The sequence below is a fragment of the Euprymna scolopes genome, chromosome 26 (genome assembly GCF_053919585.1).
Source record: "Euprymna scolopes isolate OS-2025 chromosome 26, ASM5391958v1, whole genome shotgun sequence".
Lineage (NCBI taxonomy): Eukaryota > Metazoa > Mollusca > Cephalopoda > Sepiida > Sepiolidae > Euprymna > Euprymna scolopes.
Genome location: NC_136507.1, coordinates 57,565,795 through 57,588,384, shown reverse-complemented (window position 1 = coordinate 57,588,384; position 22,590 = coordinate 57,565,795). Strand labels below are relative to the sequence as shown.

Sequence of the window (22,590 nt, the reverse complement as noted above, 5' to 3'; positions counted from 1 at the left end):
TTCCCCCCCCTCGCCAATCTTCTACGATAAACACCCGTCTAGCTGAAACCACTGTCAATAATTTTCCCCACTGTGCCTAAATCAAAACGTAGATTCCATGAACAAAGCTTCTTCCTTAGAACTGCATGCTTGTGGAACTCTCTTCCATTTGCCTGTTCCCCACCTGACTACAACTTGGATATCTTCAAGTCCAACATAAACAAATTCCTGATGAACCGCCCCCTTAAGTAAGACACTTTATTAAATCTGCAATACTAACGATTACTACAACACTATCCCATTGATTACTGTACAAGCAATGATCCTTATCTCCAAGTGGCTTCCGGGCCTTGATAAGTGGTGACCTCCATGTAAATATATATATATATATATATATATATATATATATATATATATCTGTAATATAAAGCTGAACGTCTGTGTATGTGTCTGGTATCCTATATGGTTGACTATTATAGAAAACTGATCACATATAATAATAGAAGATGTATCGAGACACAGAAATGGGTATGTTTGATCTGGCATAATGATGATTCATTAAAATTGTGGGGTCTGCGTACACACCTGGTCCACAAAGTATGGAAATAAAAAATTTAAAAATTAAAAAAAAACGTTTACAAGTGTTTTTGATATAGATGTACATAATAATACTTTGATAAGTATGTTTTAACTTAAATAGGGATTGTATAATAAAATGGTAGGGTCTGCGTTCGTGCCTGGCCTCCATAGAATGGAAATAGACACAAACTTTAATAAAGACTTTTCATATCTATCTGTGTAAGTATACTTTGATAATGATGTTTCAGTTTGAAGAAATATGGTATAATAAAATTATGGGGTGTTCGTTCGCACCTGACCTCCATAGAATGGAAATATTTCACAAAGTTTAACAAGGTTTTTTAATATAGATCCACAGAATGTTGTGATAAGTGTTTCAGTGTGAACAGGTATGGTATAATAAATTATGGGGTTTATCTATTTTATTTTTACTTTCATTAAATTTTGCTTTGGTTTTGATGCCCCCAAATTCGAAGCTATCTCTTTACAACCCTTCCTTTTCATAACCTACCATACTTTCATAAATCAGAGTCCATTTTCTGTAGGCTGTTTTTGAACCCAGTTAACGACGGGTACTTTTGCTAGTATATATATATATATATATATATATATAAAATAAAAAAAGAAAAAGAAAAAAGAGCCCTTGGGATGCCGAATGTAAGGAGGAGTTAGACTAAGATTCAATCTTTAGATATGTTTATTTCACAACAGAAAATAATGTACAGAAAAAAAGCAAGAATTTTATTTTAAAACATATCCTAGGGACACCATATCCCAGGATTCTACTGTATATCCCATAGATCTGTATAAATTTGAATGCAAGTTCAAATTGATTTGAAAAGCAATTTCTAACAACAGTAAAGCTTTGGTCCACTGCAAAAGGTCAGGCACTTTTAATTATTTATTATTCTTAAATACGACCTAGTGGGACCTGTGGAAATTCCACAGGGTATTCATTCATATGTAATATATTGATGTTGGCATTCTGTAGATGTTCAGAGTAAGTGGACACACCCTGATATTATTGTAGCGTTTTTGTTAAAATTCCAAAAGTATTCATCTAAGCTAGCAGGGACGCCCGTTGTAGCCTGGTTGTAAAGTATGCTTAAATATATTTTAATTCTTGCAGATTTTGTACATATTATTATAGAGTAAATGTTCGAGCGATTTTTATATATTATAAAACTGCGATTTCAAAAATAAAAAAAATATATCCATATGACTTGGGAGCATCAGCTTGAATCGAAACCAAAACCAAAACTTATGAAAAAAAAATATATATATATGCATATATAACTTGAGTGCCATCAGCTATAATCGAAACCGAAACCAAAAATATATGAAGAATTCTTGGTAAAATTATTTATTTCAAGAGATGGAAGATCATAACAATTAAGGAACTCGGATGTAAGTGTGACACAAAAGATAAATAAATAACACACGTAAATGTATTGATATATAGATTCTTGGTAGAATTATTTATAAAAAAAATAGATGATTTGAGTACCATCAGCTATAATCAAAACCAAAACTTATGAAGAATTCTTGGTAAAATTATTTAATACAAGAAATGAAAGACTTGATGTAAACACAGAAAATAGATAACAACATGCTATCGCATTAATATATATACACAGCATAATCATGTTGACACATCAATTCTCATTGGATCACCAAAATTAAGCAACACTGAACCTGGCCAATAGCAGATGAGTGACCATTTGAGAATACCAGGCACTGTATGTCGGAGGATATTGACACCTCTCTACAAGAGCTGCAAAAACCTAACATTGTCATCTCCCCTAACAGGTATATACATGCGATTGGGGACTGCCTGTGAATTTTATACTCCCATGGAACTTCCTCCTTGAAGGAAGCCAGTCCAACCCGCATAGGGTGAATGATACTTCAGTACAATTGTTATATATACGATTTTTATATTATATTCATTTTTTTATATATGATTTTCACTTAGCATAAAAAAAGAATTACTTTGTTAACAATACCATAAAAAGGTAAATAAATGGATAGTTCCATATAAACACATCTAATTTTTAACCACTATCAGAAAACAGATTTTATAGCTAAGTTGGTCAAGCACCAGACACCAATTAATGAGGTCTGGGTTTCAAATTTGACTGCATCTAACCACACTGATAAGTAATAGAGATGACAAAACATGTGTGACGTGACTAACTATATTACACACGCACATATATTTTTTGTTATAATTTTTTTTCATCTCTGAACTATATATATATATATATATATATATATATATATATATAAATATATAGTCATCCACATACAGTACTGTTTCACAGTTTCACAGCTCATCAGTGTGGCTAGACAAGCAACTACCTCAAACCAGGATCGAAACCTGATTGCCCAAACAACAGTTGAGCTTCTAACCATTGCGCTATATGGCTGCTGCTATGCGGGCAGTGAATTAACAATGTTTTGACATTGTCCAAATACCTAAACACAATTTTTTTACACAAAAAGTATCGCTTCGTACGCTAATGGTAATTTGTATATCACTTACCAATATGCTCCACCCAAGATAGGGAGCATAAAAAAATATAATAATAGTAATAATTATATATATATATATATATATATATAAAATAGTTACTATAATTAGTTTTTTTATATTTTTTATTACCTACAGACACTAGTGTTTCATCCTTCTAGGAATCATCAGTGCAGGATTATATATATATATATATATGAAGAATAAAACATTTATAAATACATTTGAAGCCAAAACTGCAATGCGAAATTTTTTTATAAAATAAACAGGTGTTTATTTTTAACGAAATATATTTTGGTGTAAGACTCCTTTATCAATCTTTTTTTCTCTTCTTCCACGACATGAGGTAGTGGGAGGTCGTGGAAGAAGAGGAAAATAAAAAGATTGATAAAGGAGTCTTACTCCGAAATATATTTCTTTAAAAATAAACACCTGTGTATTTTATAAAAAAATTCGCGTTGCAGTTTTGGCTCCAAATGTATTTATACATGTTTTATTCTTCAAATTTCACTCAACGCTTCTAACGGATATACACAAAAATAACTATCCAGATATATATATATATATATATATATATATATATATATATATATATAATTAAAATAGAAATTGAACTGAATTGTATATGGATATAAAGTTCAGATAAAATCAACAACTGGTATAACTGGAAATAGAATATATATATTTTGTAATTAGTTTCATATAAAATTAAATAAATATATAGACATATTATATATATTACATTTATTAATATTATCAAAGTAAATATAGATTAATTATAAATAATAAATTACTACAAATTATTAATACAAATATTTATATTTTAGTGACTTTACTTGAAAATTCAAAATGACACAATAAAAGATGAAATAAAAGGTAATTACAACTTCTCTTCCAATATTCGGATTTTGTAATCATGCCCAAATAAATTTTATTGTCTTTTGATGGATTGATAGTTGTTATTTCTTCTGATAAGTTAAGGGCAAAATAGATTCATTGATTGGTATAATAATTTAGTGAATGATTTTATGCTATGAAACAATTACTGTCAAGAATTGTAAATGTCAACATAATTAAAGGGATAAATTTTAAGATGGTCAACATCATGAAATTTGGAATATAGACTTTTGTCATTTGTTTGTTATATGATCTGTAATTATATCAAGCTTCATAAATTAAGGATTAGCATAAAAAAAAGTGAAATATAATTGAAAAAAATCATATTTACACAGATTATATATATATATATATATATATATATATATATATATATATATATATATATATATATATATCAGGTATCCAAAAAGTCACTGGAGGGTTTTGAACTTAAATAGATTCTTTATTTTTTACAATATCTTTCTGTAATTTTAATACAATCTAAGACATTGGGAAATTTTTTAAAAATGCAAAATTCAAACAATCTTTATTTATGAAAAATAATGTCTTTTAGATGTTGCCCATTTTCAGCTTTGCATATTTGTTTCTCTTCCCAAAACAGACTTGACTAGCCCAACTTTTTCTTGTGTGGAAATATCTTAAAGAAAGAGTCTATGTTAACAAACCCCAAACTCTGCAAGAATTGAAGGAAAACATCAGGAATGAAATAAGGGAGTTAAATCGCAATCCGGATTCTGAATGTTAATATTTATCAAAAATTTATATTCGCGGTTTGCTAAATATAAAATTATACATTTAGTTGTCCATAAAGTTCAAGAGTTGTTGTTGTTGTTATTAGAACATAACCATGAGAGTTAGACAAAAGCTGTGCCTCAATTGAAAGGGTTTTTAACAAACAAAACTTACCATCAGGCGCCAGACACGCACAGGTTGACGCGCAGTTGGGGCCAACGTACGTTTTGCATTCACCACTCGGTATTTTCCACATCCACATTTGACCGGTCACTGTACCAGCAAACAACACGTGAGCTTGACGATGCCACTTGATCCACTTTGGATGAAGAAAAAGAAATACAGGCTCATTATTATGGTGGAAAGATAATTGATGCCAGCATTATAATCACACAATATTAGCAAAATCTTAAAAACGTCTTTAAAGTTAAACTTTTGTTTTATGGAAATTGAAATGAAAAGTAAATAATCAAAAACAACAATAAATGGAACACAGGTCATAACCCGATAAAGCACAAGTTCCAAATCCCAAAAGCTGACAAAAAATTTAAGTCATAAATCTGAAATCAAATATCTAAGGGTGTAATTCCACATGTCGAAAACTGACACGAAACAACAGATTAAAGTCAAATATTTCAACACAGCTACGAACAGACCAATTTTTATTCAATTCCTTATTAAAAGGTTATGATGCCTACTATTTGCCTCCCCACGAAGGCAGAGTTAGACACAAGATCAGTTTTTAATATTGGAGAAATCCAGCTCCCCCAAAACAAAAGCTCTTTGAATTGGGACAAAAAATTAAATTGCCTCAGTCTAAAAGGAGTTGTCTTTCATTGACCAAGAACAGAAAAGATGATGTGTAGGATCAGAACAGATATTACACTTTGCTTATCACCCAAAGGCCAAGTAGTATATGTTTATCTCTCTCCCATGACGGAAAGATTCAACACAAGGTTGGGAAAGTGGGATTTGAAAAACCAGCATTCTCGAGGAAAAACACTCTGGCTTGCAAAATTGGCTAGATTGGCATTTTCTGGCAATGATGCCTCAGACAATTTCCAAAGAGAGAAGGCAAAACTTGGGAGGGTGGATATCCTAGAATGGCACAGCACCGGCAATATATCACAGTCAACACGGATCTCAACAACAGCCTAAACTCTGGTGGCTTTGGTCGTGAGAGAAAAACCCAAGGTAGAAAACGTTCTTTTATAATTAAATATTTTTGGAATGCATAGAAAAAAATTTCTGCCTTGTTATTTTTTTTTTTCCTAAATTTATTTTTTACATGAAAATTTTTATGAACTAAGGAATTTAATTGTAGTAAAATAAAAAAATAAAAACTTTAGAAAAATTTCAAGATATAATCTTTCAAATTGTAAATTGATGAGTTTGGTTTGGTTTGGTTGTTTTATTTTATGGCATATCAACCCTTTTTGAGTTATTTAATGCCGAATCAACTTATTTTGGAAATAGTATTCATGTTGCATCCAGTTATTTTGTAGGTTTTTAGTCTTCAAGCTCTCCAATTGCTAGTTTGTAGTGTTTGGTTTGGTTGTTTTATAGTGGATTTTATTGTTTTTGTTACCTGCCCTGCAGAACATGAATGAGTTTTGCAATTGGGAGAGGGAAAAGGCTTACAGTATTAATGATTGGTACATTTTAAGTTAGGAAACCAGTCAGGAAATGGGGAAGATAGAAAGAGAAAGGGGAAATAGAAGGAGGACAAGGGGGAAAAATGTTGGGTTGTTGTTTTGATTTTTGATTTTGCAGAACATAATTAAGTTTTGCAAAAAGTAGAAAAACAAAAAGCATCACAATGTTAAGTGCATTTCGTCTCAGGAAGCTAATATCTTCCGACAGCCTGATCTGGTAGCACCAAATAAATTGATGAATATTTGCGTAACGAAACCTTTGACACATAATATAACAGCGGCAGCATCTTACATATATGCAAATGACCAAGCCAGTGCACAAGGTGATGTCACAGTGGAAGAAGAGAAGAAAAAGAAAAGCAGAAAAAAAAGCACACACATAGACAGCAAGTGACGACACACAAGAGTGGTGGAGGACCAACAAAGTGCGCCGGTGGTGACATAAGAGACTTTTTAAAGCACATGTTCAACATGGCAGAGTTTGGTTAAGCACATTTTCATGTGAGAGGAACTGTAAAAAACAAGATGCGTTGTTTGAAAAGTAATGGTAATAAATGCCTTCTGTTAAAACTAAAAAAAAAAAGTCGAATTTCTCTCCTTTTTGTTTGTTTTCTTGTGACTGTCTCAGATACAATGTGTTGGGTCCGAGTGTTAAAGTATAACGAGACCTTTGAAGAAGATGAATGACTACATTACATTTGTACATGTTTTTAAGGGGAAGGATCATGTATATGAGGAGGAGGAGTTACCATGTATATGCATGTGTGTATGTGGATACATATATGTATATGGAGAGGAGGGTCATCATGTCTATTTAAATGTATGTATATTTGTATGTCTGCCTAAAACTTTTGACAGAGGTGACGAATTTTCACAAGATTGGTATCATTTTGAAGCTCGACTCTTCGGACGACAAATATCGAAAAATTGGCTAAAAACATTAATTCCTTCACCCTCAACTGGACACTTTTCTACAGGGGGGGTGTCGCTTTTTTTCACCAATATTTTCAATAGTCATCCCCTCTTTTCGATTGGCTAGCCTAAATTTAAACCTTCGCCTCTTCCGGTTTGGCAATGGATGCAACAGCAAAGACGTCACGCTTTTTTCATGTTCTTTTCCTCCTTCGCAGTACAGGTTCCAGCCTGCCTGCTTACTACCACTTTCTTTTTTTTGGCTCAACACATCCCTCCAAACACCCGGGCAATGCCGGGCATCCAGGCTAGTATATATATATAAACATTATATATATATATATATATATATATATATATATATATATATATATATATATATGCTTGAGTTTATATGTGTGTTCATTTATTTGCATGCACGTATTAATACATACATGTGTTTAAATGTACGCATGCATATCCATAAGGCTTTATGCACTGCTGTGTGTGTGTGTGTGTACATGAATGTTACAGTTATTATAGGAAGAACTGGACTCATGATAAATAATTTCAAAAACTACCTGGCAAATATACGCATTGAACCAAATACACAAGTGATACAAGCAACTGCGCTTGAAGAGACGGTTAGATTCTTAAAAAGATTTCTCAATTGGAATGTATGAGATAGCAGGTGAATGTCCGGCATCCAGTGGGATGCCTCAGCCACAGCTAGAACAAAATAAGAACATTTTTCAAAAAGTGCATACATATTTAAATGTGTGTATGTGCATACATGCAAATACATGTGTGCATGTCTGTATTTTTTTAAAGAATTTCAGCAGATTTCTGCTTAAATGTTTGACGCCGTTTAGAAATTTAAAAAAAATATATTTAAGAATCGATAAAACTGAAAAAAAAACTAACAAAATAAAAATAAAACAGTTCTTTTTTTTCTTCCTCACCTCAATGTCATCAGAGTCAAATGACCAAACTTCCTGAAGAGTCGACACTTTCCAAACTTTGATGCCGCCACCAAGATCAGCTGTGGCTATATACATGCCGTCATGACTGAAGCCAACGTTGGTCACAGAATCTTTATGTCCTAAAAATAGCAAAGACGAATTAATAGAGTTCGTTCTATGAAGTCTTTTTTAAGAAACATTTATTTTAAACACAGGTCAAAAGTTGGCTAAAAAAAAAAGTGCTTATCCAGTTTCACCCCAATATTAAAAACTGATAAAAAGAAAATGAAATAGTACAAAAAAAAATTGTTGTGTACTTACATGCTAGGTTTAAGAAAAACAGTACAACAAAAACCATGCAAATTCATCGTGTTTTTTTAAACAAGAACACATTTTAACAGTGAAAGGTCTTGTCCAATATTTTCTGCTTAAGGTCAAAGGCAAAGGGACATAATTCAAGTCATTATAATAATACCAGCTAAAAATCGTTTACTGATCAAATTTGATTTGATTTTATAAAAACCAAAGTGCTTGATGATTTTTCAGAAATTTGAGTGTACAGACATTTTTTGGCTAAACACATACTCACATGAAAATGTTTTTGTGCAATTATAATTTTTGGTATTTAGACAAAACTGGATACGCACAAAAAAGGAGTCAACTCCTGAGTATGCTGTAAAAGTGCAACACTCCTGATTCTTAAAGCCATCCTACACATGCCAGCATGTAAAACAGGCATTGAACCTAGTATGATGATCAGCTACTTATCTGTGGAACAGAATATCACAAGGCTGTTCCCATGGTCGTTTTCAAGTCTAATGCTAATAAATTCTTGTTGAACTGTCCTTTTAAATGATAAATTCTTCTGCTATTCAACTATTGTTACCAATCCCCGTGGTGTTGACTCACAGTGCATCTAAGAAACTGTTGCAATATTTTTGGCATAATGTGAGGGTATGACTACAAAGATTTTGGGCGATTATATTTAAAAACATGGGCAACAAGAATGAACCAATCAGATGTCAGAATCATTTTATAAAATATACTGAATCTCTTTGAATTCTTCATTCATAATTTTTCGTCTTGACATAAGAAGACCATTACGATCTGCTGATCCTGACTGGATTAAATTTTTTACCTAAAAAGCTTTTCTGACTGGCTTTATGCCGGTATTTTTTTGCTTGGAATAATTAGATTTTTCTATCACAAAAATGACTCTACACTCAAGATGTTGTGCAGCAAAACACATCCAGTTACTATTTAAATGACATGTGTGTTTATGTTGCATACTGTCTAGGTTTGTCAGCAGGAGAAGATTATGATAATGATAATTTTTACTTCTTGAAAAAAAATGAAGATTTACTTAAAAAAAATTGTGGGTTTTGTTCAACAGAACACATCTCTGATGAGTGATTCTTCGTGGAGAGATATTTCTGTCTGTAGCCAGATTGTTTTCAATTCCCAATAATTAGCACAAAAAACGTTTATACACAAAAGTATAGTTCTTTCTTTATTATCCGAGATACATTATTCAGGCAGAGAAAGAGACAAAATCTACAACTAGCTATTTTTTTTTTTTTTTTGAGAATACACTAGCAAACTCATATCCTGACATTGCCCAGGAAAGTAGATTACTCAAGAAACTCTTGGTCATGACCTTGAATTATTTACTCTTTACAGTTGTGAAATAAGTATGACAGTCTATATTTATCAAGTATTTGTTCAGAAAATCCTTTTTTTATGACTGCAAGTCTTGGCCGATGAGAGTTGCAGATCTCAAAAAGCTGGTAGTGTTTGACCTATACTGCCTCCACCAAATTCTACAGGTTCACTGGTGCCATTTTGTCTCCCCATACACAAATTGGGACACGATGCAAGATCATCCCTCTTAACTATGCTCTTTTAAAGAGGAGACTTCCTTAGTTTGGTCACGTCATGTGCTGCAATCCAGAAGAGTTCATCCATGAACTCCAAAATCACTCTAAGATTGACGAAAATGCCCGAGAGTCCAGCTGAAGATGTGGTTACACACTATCAAAGCCAACGTCTTGGCCACTACGGCCTGTTGTGCATAGTCTACATTTGTCCTAGACATTGTGTGTTCTATGGGAAGAGCTGGCTCAACTCATTCTGGATGAATGTTGTCACAAGTCAAGAGTTGTGAGGCACAAGTACAGACCCTATAATTTTAATCTAAAAAACAAACTTAAATATGAAATTAGCAAGTCGCATAATTTTGTTAAGCTAGTCTTGTGTCCCTGCTTGATGTGTTCTTTGTTCATTTTCATTACTCGAGTTATTTATGTTAGAAGACATGAAATAATCATTATTATTTTATTCCCAACACCTTTTCGATTTTTTTCATGAATTTGTCTTAAATGACATAGAAAACCTCATGCACATTTCTATATGTATATTTAAATCAAATAACAACAGATCTCTCCACATATTTCCTTTTTCAAGTGAAGAAAGAAAGAATATCTTACATGATCTAAAAACTGCATTGGTTTTTGCTTTTACCTTTTTTTTAAAATAAATATGAATTTTAAAAAAAGAAAAATAAATTGATTCCTTTAAAAACTTGAAATGAATTAGTGTAATTTATCTTTCAGTTTTTTAATTTTGTCGCCAAACAAAACAATTACAGTAGAACCCCGGGATATAGCATTAAAAATTAGTAACAAAATACAGTTCAGTATATAATACACATGTATATAATCAAATAACATTATAAATAACACCGTAAGGCAGGACAAATACCATAACCAGGGGCTGGAAAAACATTGTATTCCACATCGTGACCTGAGAAAACCATATCCTTGGGCCACCTTATATCCCAGGGTTCTATTGTATTCTAAACAATCTTTGACACTCAGAAAAAAAAAAAGAAGGAAAATGAAAAACTAACCTTTACATTCAAGTAAAACATTTCCAGTTTGTGTGTCCCACAGAAAAGCCCGATCGTCTTTGCCACCTGTGACGGCAAGCTTTGCTGAGGTCGGGTCAAGGTCAATGCAATAGACCACATCTGAAAGAAGTGAAAATGCACAAAATAAAATATTAAAAAACAAGGAGGAATGTTCTTAAGATGCATCTACATTTAACAATGAAGATGCTATGTAGAATATCAGCGTGACATCATCATCATTGGTTGACAAAATGTTGCATCCTTCTGCTTGTTCTACAAGTACTTTAATGGTGAATGCGCTGATGAACTACAAGCACTTGTACCCCCTCAACATAAATACCCTTGACAAGCAGCTAAATCCCACCCCTACACGGTAGAGATCCCTAGGTGTAAGAAAGCCTTCTACTTCAGTAGTTTCTCTCCCAGAACTGCTAGACTTTGGAACTCTCTTCTGGGATTCTGCTTTCCCAACTGTACTGACATGCAGAAGTTCAAGTTTAATGTGAACAGACCTTGCTACTCATCTCCCTTCATAATATCCCTGCAACTTATGTCCCCGATAGTAACCCTATTTCAAAGTGGCACAGTGTCTTGTTTGGGATGAAAATTAAATTTAAAAAAAAACAAAAAAAAACATCCTGGCATGCATTGAATGGTTTTTAGAAATTGATTTCCAAATTAATTTATTTCTAGCCAGGTCTTTATTCTTTCTCTCAAGTGCATCCTTATAACGTCCTTCCATGTTTTCCTTGCCCTTCTTCTGCAGGCGAGTCGTTACCTTCTCAAAAACAAAATAAATTTAAAAAACTTTTATCCTATCACAATAACCACTCACAGTTTAACATCCATTTTATATGCTGGCATGTGTTCGACAGCTTTTAGAAATTAACTTCAAAATTAACCTATTTCTGGCCAAGTCTTTATTTATCCTTCTTTTTCTCAATTGGACTTCCCTTGTGAACCAAACATGCAATCTGAACAGTTCTATATGTACTAACCCAGAGACTCTCGTCCATTTTTTTCAATGTGGCCATACCATCAAAGTCTCCTGCTTTGCACACATCTCCATATACTACCCAGATTCAATCTTCCTCTAAATCCACCATGTTTAAACCTGTCTTTAACACTTACATTACCCTATTTTATTACTCATATCATTTCTCTGCATGCAATGCATGCCCTCAACCCCTACTAGCTAGGTTTCATTTATATACATCATCACACTGCATACACATACATGCCTGATAGATTCTTCTTTTGGTTGACAGTGGTAACACTGCTGGTTAGCAATTCTAAAAGTTCACTGAACTTAATCCATACACTCTCAACTCTTGGAATCACATTAGCATCTACTCCACCCTGTGCTCCATCCAGATATTCTTTCTACACATGTGAGTACTCATCCATTTCCATTGACTTACATTTCCTTCTTTTTTTTTTGCATATCAAGGCACAGAGGACACTTGAGGATAATGTGTGTACATTAGTCATTGGGACAATAGCGTAGTAATCGTTAGTAGGGGGAATTTGGTATAATTAGATTATTTATGAGGGCAGTGCAATAAGAACTTGTTTACGTTGGACTTGAAGACAACAATATTGTAGTCTGCTGGAAAGCAGACCAGCGGAACAGAGTTCCACAGGTGGGCAGTTCTAGGAAAGAAGCTTTTTTCATGGAATTCACATTTAGATTTAGGCACAGATAAAGAGTTGGGGGGAATTATTGATGGCAGTTTTGGCTAGACAAGTGTTTTTTTCTTGCACACAAACTGGTTATCTTCTTTCAAATTTCAATTTCTTGTGTGACCAATGCCTACAAGTATCACAAAAAATTGAAACCGAGCAGGGGAACTTGCCTCTTTCTGGAGGTTTTCTAACACTACAAACACTGATCATCACTTTGATTTTGGTAACATTTACTCTCAAACCTTTACTTTTCATAGCAATCCTCCAAGTTTTTACAAGGAGTTTTATATAGGCTGTCCAGAACAGATGGTGTAGACTCATGATTTAGTATTTACTGTGAATTAATGGAAGATCTACTTGTTAAATGGGTGGAACAATAAAAGTGTCGCCCTAGAAAAGACGACATGATTCCATTTCCATTTGATGAAAACCGGTTTTCTTTTTATTGTTGCAGACCCTCCACTAGTTGATCAGTTGTATACAAATCCCAAGAGCGATAGGAGCCGCCTATCATGTCTGAAAGTGACACAATGTTCAACAAGCAAGATCGGAGATGCGCCGCTGTACAACTCGTGCTCTCTACTGATCCAAGTTATGACAACAGGACCATTGCCAGCACCCTCAAAATGCATCGCTGGATTTCCATAAATAACAGGGATGTGACCAGGGTGATAAAAACAAAGTTATAGTCTTTGGTTTCAAGTGAAAAAAAAACATGCCATAGTATGCTACCTAACATCTTCGAAGTCGGCTTGAAAGTCAACACCAAAGTGTACCTGGATGTGCTGAAGAGTGTAAGGATCCCCTGGTGTAATCAGGTGGCCATTGGCAGGCCTAGGTGTGGTAGCAGGACTTGGCGCCAGCCTACAAGTCCAAAGAGACCCAGGCTTGGCTTCTGAAGGAGTGCTACGACTTTATACCTTACTCTCAATGCCCTCCCCTCCTTCTCTGACCTGAACCTGCTGGACTATTTCAATCGGTCATACATTAAGAACATCACCAACATGACCTCCCACACCACAAAAGACAGCCTGATTACCACCATCCACCAAGTATTCGCCGAGCTCCCGCCGGCGCTTGTGGAAAAGGCATGCTCCCAGTTCTGGACCCATATCAAGGCGGTGATTGAGGCTGAATGCGGCTACATTGAATAGATGTCAGCTCTACTACATAATTAAATTACCTGAATTGATTTTTTTTTTCAATAAAAGTTTTTAAATAAAGCCGTAATATTGTTTTCTTTAGGTAACACTTTTAGCGTTCCACCCTGCACTTCAACATTAACAACCTCACTAAATGTGCTGTTAATTCAAACGTGATTCTTAGCATTTCTATCGATTGAATATGCAGTCTTCACCAACCACTAATTTGTCTCTAGGTTATACAAAGCCTATCAAATAACGCGTCTTCACGCTCGGTCAAAAGCTTTCTTCAGATCCACTAAAGCAAAATGCAGGTTCTTTTTATCGTAGGATTTGTCTCAGCATGCATATAACATCTAACATCAGTGATATTTGCATTTCATCTATGTTAATCTGACTTGTTTTTTGTGACTCAATCAATTTCAGATCTACAGCTGTGTAGATACTTCTTAAACAAGTTGTACACTTCCTTACCTCCATGAAAAATTTGAATTTGAATGAACCGAAGTAGTGCTCGTTAAAAACAGTGAATCACATGAATAATAAGAGGAGGGTAACATACCTTCATGTTTGTCGAATGTCAATTTTGATGAATCAACCACGGGTTCAAACATTTCAACGTCATCTGTTTCATCTTCATCGACCATTTCATCTGCCACACAATCTAAAAGGAAATAAAACCACAACAAAATTAATATTGAATTTATAAAAAAAAATAAGTGAAGCATGCATGGTCCCCCGTGAGTGCACAGTGAACGAGGCATAAAAAAAGAAATTCAGCATTTGCCCCCCCCCTCCCTATTTAGCCCCAAAAGTCCCCAGGGGACACCAAATCATGGTGAAAATGAACAAACGGTGCAGTTTTAGGCCTTAACATATGTAAATTTGAGTTCTGCACCATGCAAAAAAAGAAATGACTAAGTCCATAATTTGCCCCCACCCCATTTAACCCCAAAAGTCCTCAAGGGCTTAATATATATAAATTTGAGTTCAGCACCATGCAAAACTGCTAAATAGACATACACAGAAAAATTTGGACAAATATGATAAAATAGCCCCAAAAATGGAGTGTTTTATTAGCCTTAAAAGAGCCCCCGGAGCACACCCAAAAGTTATTGCAAAGTATAGACAAACAAAATTATAAAGAAATCAGTTAGTTACAACTTTTCAGAAACTTTTATAAAATATCCAAGTCATTAATTTTTTTAATAAGCACAAAAGTGTCAATTTTAGCCATTTTAACCTGAAAGGCACCCCTGGGGAGCAACCAGAGATTTCCCGGAAAATTCGTTCTGTTACTTTTTTACTCATATCATGTTTAATGTTTGTTCAAAAATTTTTTAAATTCCAAGGTGTAGTTATTGAGAAAAGTGCAACCGGACGAACGGACAAGGGTGAATTTACAAGTCCACCCTCCCTTTGTGTGTGTGTAGGGGGGGGGCTAAAGAAATAAATAAAAATTAAAACCAAACTTCAAGTGGATATGTTGTTAATGTTGAACATCATTCATTTATTTCGTATGAATCAAATGATTTTTGTTGGCATACATTTCCCTGATATCTTTCTGGTTATACATAATTTTAGAAAAAACATCAGGTTATATTGAAGACCAACCACTTGTAGCTTCAGAGCTCAGTCTAGTCCTTCTTGAACTCCTTGATGATTGTAATCCACATCTTTAGCTACTCACTGATATGCTTGTGCGAAACAGGCAGAGACATTGTGAATTAATTCTCTCTCTTCAGTCACAATTTGCATGCTTGAACCTGTGCCGAGCATGCGCGAAAGCACACAAGCGTAGGAGTCGGACCTACCTGTGGGGAAAAGCAAACCTAGGATCTTTCGATTACAAATCAAGTCCACTAATGAACTACACCCATCTTACCCAAAAGTGATGATTTAGTTTCGCCCAACGGCTATGAAAAGAACGAGCCAATAAGTGATTTGCGGGTTTTGGAATACACTTCTGCGTTATATTTTCGTATTGTGGCATGTCGATTCAGCGAGATTGTTCGGTCCTACTTCGGAACGTGTGTGTCAATTCAACGGTATTTGTTCATGGCATGGCATGTTGATTTGGCGGTGGTGTTCGAAATTGCGTGGACGAATTTGTTAAGGACTGTGCTGTCACTTGTGAAAACAAATATATATTTATGCATATATATATATATATATATATATATATATATATATAATTTTTTTTTGGCACTCTCTCTCCTTCGTGTAGACTTGGCTGCAACAACACCGATTGTAGAAACTTCGGGTTGAGGCACTAATAGAGAACAGCAGTAATGACACGGTTAGCCTGTCGACAACATAAGATGTAGCAGTGAAAGACTTACAATTTCTACTGATTAACCACCTTTATCAGTCATGTCTCGCAGCCATAAACGAAGACTGACCAAATGATAAATTGGGAGGGAAGGCCCTTGGTTGATACTGAGATCACTCAACAATTCCATGAGGACCGTCGTGCACAAAGGCAGATCAAGCAGTATGTTGTGATACAGTAAAATTTGTAGACCATTCATGAACTGCATTGGAAGTTTTCAGATGACATATTCAAAAGAATTTGAACTTACTCAATGTGATCTATATACCTATAAAAGTGAAATTGTGTGTCTGTGTGTGTACATTTCCCTACCAAACTACTCTGTCGATTTTCAATCTACAGACTCAAGATTTGACATAAGTGGTATTGAGATTTGAGGAAATCTTTTTGATCGATTTTCGGCCAGAAATTTGGCTGTCAAGGAGTAAAAGTTTAACGATTTGATCCTTGAAAACTCTACCAAACTTCTCTGCCAATTTTAGGTCTAAATACTTGAAATTTTAGATGTATATTAGTTGGACATGGATCAAACTTTTTAATTTGATTTGAGCCCAAAACAGTAAATGTTAAGGGCTCAAAATTTGAGTCAAAGTTTTAAAATATTTGAACTCTGCGGTCTCTACCAAATTACTCAGCCAATTTTTGGTCTAAACATTTGAAATTTTATATAAAGTGTATTCAGACATAGGGCAAGCGTTTTAATCAGTTTTTGGCCGAAAATTTGGCTGCCAAGGGGTCAAAGTTCAAAAGATTTGACCTTTGCAGTCTCTAGCAAACTATTCAGTCAATTTTGGATCTAAACATTTGATATTTTACATAAAGGGTATTCAGACATGCAGCAAGCTTTTTAATCAGTTTTGGGGCAAAAATTTGGCTGGCAAGTGGTCAAAGTTGAAAGCATTGATCTTTGCAGACTCTACCAAACTCCTCTGCCAATTTTGTGTCTAAACACTTGAAATTTTAGATGTAGGTTACCTGAACATGAGCCAAACTTCTATATATATATTCATATGCACATAAAGTTATTAACAGTACATAGAGCCCGAACAAAGCCGGGCTGAACAACTAATAAAGAAATAAAGTAGAATCCACACTGAAAGATGTATTCGATTATGACGCCGAAAACTTGGGATTGAACCTGGAACTTTTTAGATGTGCTTTGTTGATTAATTCGTCTTACCAACAGTGATGACATTCACTCATCATATTAACAGTAATAGTAGTAGTTCTTGTTTCATCTCTTCACCAACAACATAAGATGGTCGTTCTTTAGTGGCAGTGATCCTTGTTTCACCTCTTCACCAAAAACATGATAAACAAGACCGATTAAAAATGCATGCAAACAACGATGCATCTAAAACAAAATTGACTCTTAAACAAAATATCTGCCTCCTTTAATTTAGTGATTTTGCAGCAGGCGCATGCTAATCATGTCCGCTTAGTTGCTCCATATCATCACATAAATTAAAAAATATAAAAATGTTAAATGGATTTTGGATCATTTTGGAAAATATTCATTTTCTTTGGTCAAGTCAGACAGTCTCAATTTTTATCCTAGCATAATTTTTTTTTTCTAAAGTTGCACTTCAAAAGCGATTACATGTTATCATCCTGAAATATTTATCTCTAATATAAATCTCACCTGTTTATTTAAATGTGTGTATGTATCTACGTATATGTGTATGTATCTACATATATGTGTATGCATGTTTGCATGCATGTATGTCTTGCAAAAACTTTCGGCAGAGGTGACGAATTTTCACGAGATTGGTATCATTTTGTAAGCTCGACCCTTGGATGACAAATATTGAAAAATTGGTTAAAAATATTAATTCCTTCACCCTCCACTGGCCACTTTTCTACAGAGAGGGGTCGCTTTTTTTGCTGATATTTTCAAAAGTCATCCCCTCTTTTCAATTGACTAGCCTTAATTCGTCACTTCCAGTTTGGTGATGGGTGCAACAGCAAAGATGTCACTTTTTTTTCACGTTCTTTTCCTCCTTTGTGGTACGGGTTCAAGCCTGCCTGCCTACTACCACTTTGTTTTTTGCTCAAAACACCTCCAAACACCCAGGCTAGTCAGAACAAAAAGAAAAAAAAACAATTTAGAACTTTGAGCGAGATAAATTTAACACAAAAGTATCCTCCGTTTCTGGGCTATTTGAACATTTTGGGGCAGTTAACCATTTTTATCCACCCTGTTTGCTAATGGTAGTAGAGTTAAAGTTGTCATAGCCTTGCTGTAGCCACAGCGAGATCTACTCAAATAGAATAATGGCACGCAGCCCCAACTGTAAAACCCAGTTGTACGCAGCTGTTCAAAGTTCATTTCAACTGAGCGCACATCGTCTTTCTAACACCCACGCAAATTAAATTCTGTGAGCATATAAACTAAACTCTGTCTTTTCATGCAGACGTCTTTGAAAGTGTCTTATGTTACAAAGATGTTTTTTTTCATCCAATCGGATTACGAAGAAAACAAATTTAAAAAATTTTTTTTCCAGCAATGTTTGTGGAGCTGCCTTGAAATCTATAAATATGGCTCTTTGCACCAAAACCAATCAGTCGACCTCCAACCATCATACTGTAGACATCATCATCGAAGCTGTTCATGGGACTTTAAACGCGCGTGCAACCGATAATTAATTTTTCCACGGAAATGGATTTTTTACCCTTTTCTATCTCTCTGCGATGGATTTTTATGTTGGTTAATTATTCCTAAAAAAACGGAATGGTTAGAAATAACCGAGAACTTTTACTTTTCTACTTCATTTCATTTTATTACCTCAGTCGCAGGAAGAGACTCAATTAAGAAAAAAACTTTCTTGTCTTCTCTTTTCACCTAATATTGCTTTTGAGAAAATAAATTTTGTATTAAATTTATTCATCCGCCTCAGTCATCTTTGTTTGATTGTTCAACCCCATTTTACATTTTTTTTTCATTTATCATTATTTTTTGGAGTTCGTGGGACTGACATCGACACCCGTAGTCCCGCAACAAGGTTTTTTATAGAAACTTGCTACTTGCATCTAGAGTTAGTAGTTGAGATAATTAATGTTGAAGTGTCATAAGGTTAGTGATAAGGTAATACAGGGTGACCCCCCCCAAAAAAAAAGGGCCCCAACTCTAATTAGGCCCCGTTTCTTAGTGTTTTCTTTGAATGAAATGAAACTTTGGTCATAACTAGTTTATTATATTCAAAACATCACATCAAAACACGAGGGTCTTTGACCTTTTGTTTCTCCGTTCTACATTCGAGATGGCCTCCATTTAGTTTTTTTTTTGGGGGGGGGCACCCTGTAGAAGTTTATTTTTTCCTTTTGGGGGTGAAGTTAGCACAGCTGGGGTTAGTAGTAGCGGTATAAATAATTATGACTTTTAAAAAAAATTTTTTTACTAACTTTTCAGCATCAAATTAAAAAAAACACACAATGTGGCTAGTCAAGTTGTTATACCTTAATAATCAAACTAATATTGCTGACCACTTTAGTCACAACCAATATTTACGGTTACTTTACCGGCTTATATTTTCTATTAACTTATTATTATTATTATTAATACAAATACGTCAGAAATGAGTAGGTTTAACCAAAATAAATTGAGTCAAAGTGCGCTAGAGGACCAATAAAAAGACTTACTTTTAAAAATTGATTTTGGTACTAGTGCACTTATTGATCCATGCTGAAATAATAACGTTATTACTTAGAAAGCCATTCTTAATATGGGAAGGGGAGAGTGTTTTGTACCTATTGTGTATTTTAACCTTACAATTTAATAAAAACAGATATCATAAAACTTTGATTAAACTTGAAAATTTTATTTAAAAAATAGTGCGGATCACTACGTGCACTAGTATCTTGATTTGGGGAGAGTCTTCTTCACTGTTAGGCCAGGGTCTGTTTTGGACGGCGACAAGTAGTTTCCATGATATTAATACTTTTATTATCCAATGTACTAATTTTTGTTTTCACTGTTGGCCATGTTGGTTTTTGACCTTTACTTTTTGGATAACTATATTATTTTTGCAACTTTTCGTTTGGAATTTTTTTTTTTTACTTTTTCACGGAATTGATGATGTAAATAGTGGAATTTTTTTTCGGGGGGGGGTACTTGTACAGTTTAATCAAGACATTAAAAAATAAAAAAATATCGAAAAAAGGTTATATTGTACGATACGTTTTGAACTGAAGATCTCAGAAAAAATTTCACTTTATTTGATTGAGTAGGTTTTTTTACAGCAGACATCTTGTGTTTTTTTTTTTTAAATTTTTGTTTGCAGTTTATAAACGCCACGGGGAGATAACTCCATGTAACGAGCCGACACTCCCTCCCCATGTTTAATAACTAGCTTTTCTTCATAAAAATCGAACCTTTTGCTCGGTATCATAAATTTTTTTCGCTGTAAAACAAAAACTACTTGATGAAATTAAGTGAATTTTCTTTTTTTTTTCGGAGAACTTCAAAAACTTCATTCCATAACAGATACGTACAATTTAAACTTTTTTTTTTTTTCGATATTTTCATTTCTTAATGTCTTGATTAAACTGTACAAGTACCTTTTTTTATACTTTTTCACGGAACCGATGATGTAAATAGAAGAGTTTTTTTTTTTTTGGTTTTTTTTTTTTGTGGATACTTATTCCTGCAAAGTATCGCCGATTACTGATGTCAGGAAAACTTAAACTCATTCGTAACACGAAGGGGTGAGGAGGGTGAGGTGTAACTGACTCTGACCAAAGTAAGAAAAAAAAAAAGTTTTTTTGTTCGTTTATTTACTTATTCTTTTCATCGGCAATTATTGAATTCTCCGTAAATCGGAAACATTCGTGTCTATATGGGTCCTGTTCTGTGGAATTACAAAATAAAATAAAGTTTAAGAAGACAGTCAAAAGCTAAACGCCTGTATGATGACACGTGCACGTGGTGATTTTGAAAAAGAAATAGAATTAAAAATCGTGTAAAAATAAAACATTTTAATTACAATAAATAAACACGCGTAACTCATACCTTCTGGGGCATCATTTTCATTGATATCGATCACCCGATCGATTTCATCATCTTTAATTTCCACAGAATCTTCAGATTCCAATTGGTCGTTTTCCATCGTGTTTACACTAGACATTAGAGTGTCACGAGGAACTATCTTCCCAAAACACCGGTTTGTCATCGGTGAACATAAAGAAAACTGTCCTCGTGAACTTTTGTGCCAGTATATGCGGTGGTGTTTGAAACTTTTGCCGGTTTTGTATTACTGTACACATAGATTCGAAAAAGTTGTCAAAAAAAAACAAATATATAACAAATAAATGTTATCAAAGGCAAGATAAGTTACTTTTCTACCTAACTGGATATATTTTTCGTGTTTTTATTCAATGTAACATGTTTATTCAGCTCGAAAAACATACAGTGTTTACCGATGTATTTGAAAATTCAAGATGGCGTCTGACTCTCTCTTTAACACGGTAAGTTTGGGAAAAGATCTTATAAATAAAAAACTGGATAAAATACTGTTAAAAACTCGCTCAATATATGTTACCGTGACATAGGTTGACATATATTCGGCGGGTTTTTAATAGTATTTTGTCTAGTTTTTTTTATTTATAACACCTTTTCCCAAACTTACCGTGTTAAAGAGGAAGTGAGGCGCCATCTTGAATTTTCCAATACATCGGTAAACACTGTATGTTTTTCGAGCTGAATAAACATGTTACATTGAATAAAAACACGAAAAATATATCCAGTTAGGTAGAAAAGTAACTTATCTTGCCTTTGATAACATTTATTTGTGATATATTTGTTTTTTGACAACTTTTTTGAATCTATGTGTACAGTAATACAAACCCCTTTTGCCACATTTCAGACTCGAGAGACAATGAATTCTCTTGTAAGGGTGCCTGTGCAAGGAGTCTATAGTGAAGCTGTGGTTGCGCAGTCACAAACCGCACCTTCTAAACCGGTTTGAGTTCTATGTCCACAAGACGACCGGAAACAATGCCGAGATGAACAATATAAGGCTGGTCTCATGTTGTTGGTTGGGCAACTAGTCTAGGAAAAGGAAATGCCATTTTTTTCTGTTTATTCCGGCATTGTTTCCAATCGTCCTGGTTTCCTTGTAGTTAGTGACTGTGCAACTTTTGCTACAGTAAATATTTTATATTAATATGATAATTAGCAAGGTTACTCAGCATTTCCCGGGCTGTGGTGGAGGATAACATCACATTCAACAGTAATGAAGAGTAGAAAGTGGACCTTTTGTCCTTTAGTCCTCACATTCCATAAGTGATATATCA

General features: G+C 34.1%; 1 protein-coding gene across 1 annotated transcript in view; it reads right to left on the bottom strand.

The window, feature by feature from the left end:
* LOC145248083 (angio-associated migratory cell protein-like) overlaps nt 1-22,143 on the bottom strand; it is a 54,342-nt gene extending 32,199 nt beyond the window's left edge. Inside the window, exons 1-5 of the mRNA XM_080109861.1 lie at nt 21,308-22,143; nt 14,530-14,631; nt 11,140-11,259; nt 8,232-8,371; nt 4,898-5,042 (exon numbers count right to left, since the gene is read on the bottom strand). Of these exons, the coding sequence (XP_079965987.1) occupies nt 4,898-5,042; nt 8,232-8,371; nt 11,140-11,259; nt 14,530-14,631; nt 21,308-21,467 (667 nt within the window). The 5' untranslated portion in view covers nt 21,468-22,143. The remainder of the gene's footprint in view (nt 1-4,897; nt 5,043-8,231; nt 8,372-11,139; nt 11,260-14,529; nt 14,632-21,307) is intronic.
* Nucleotides 22,144-22,590: the final 447 nt, after the last annotated feature.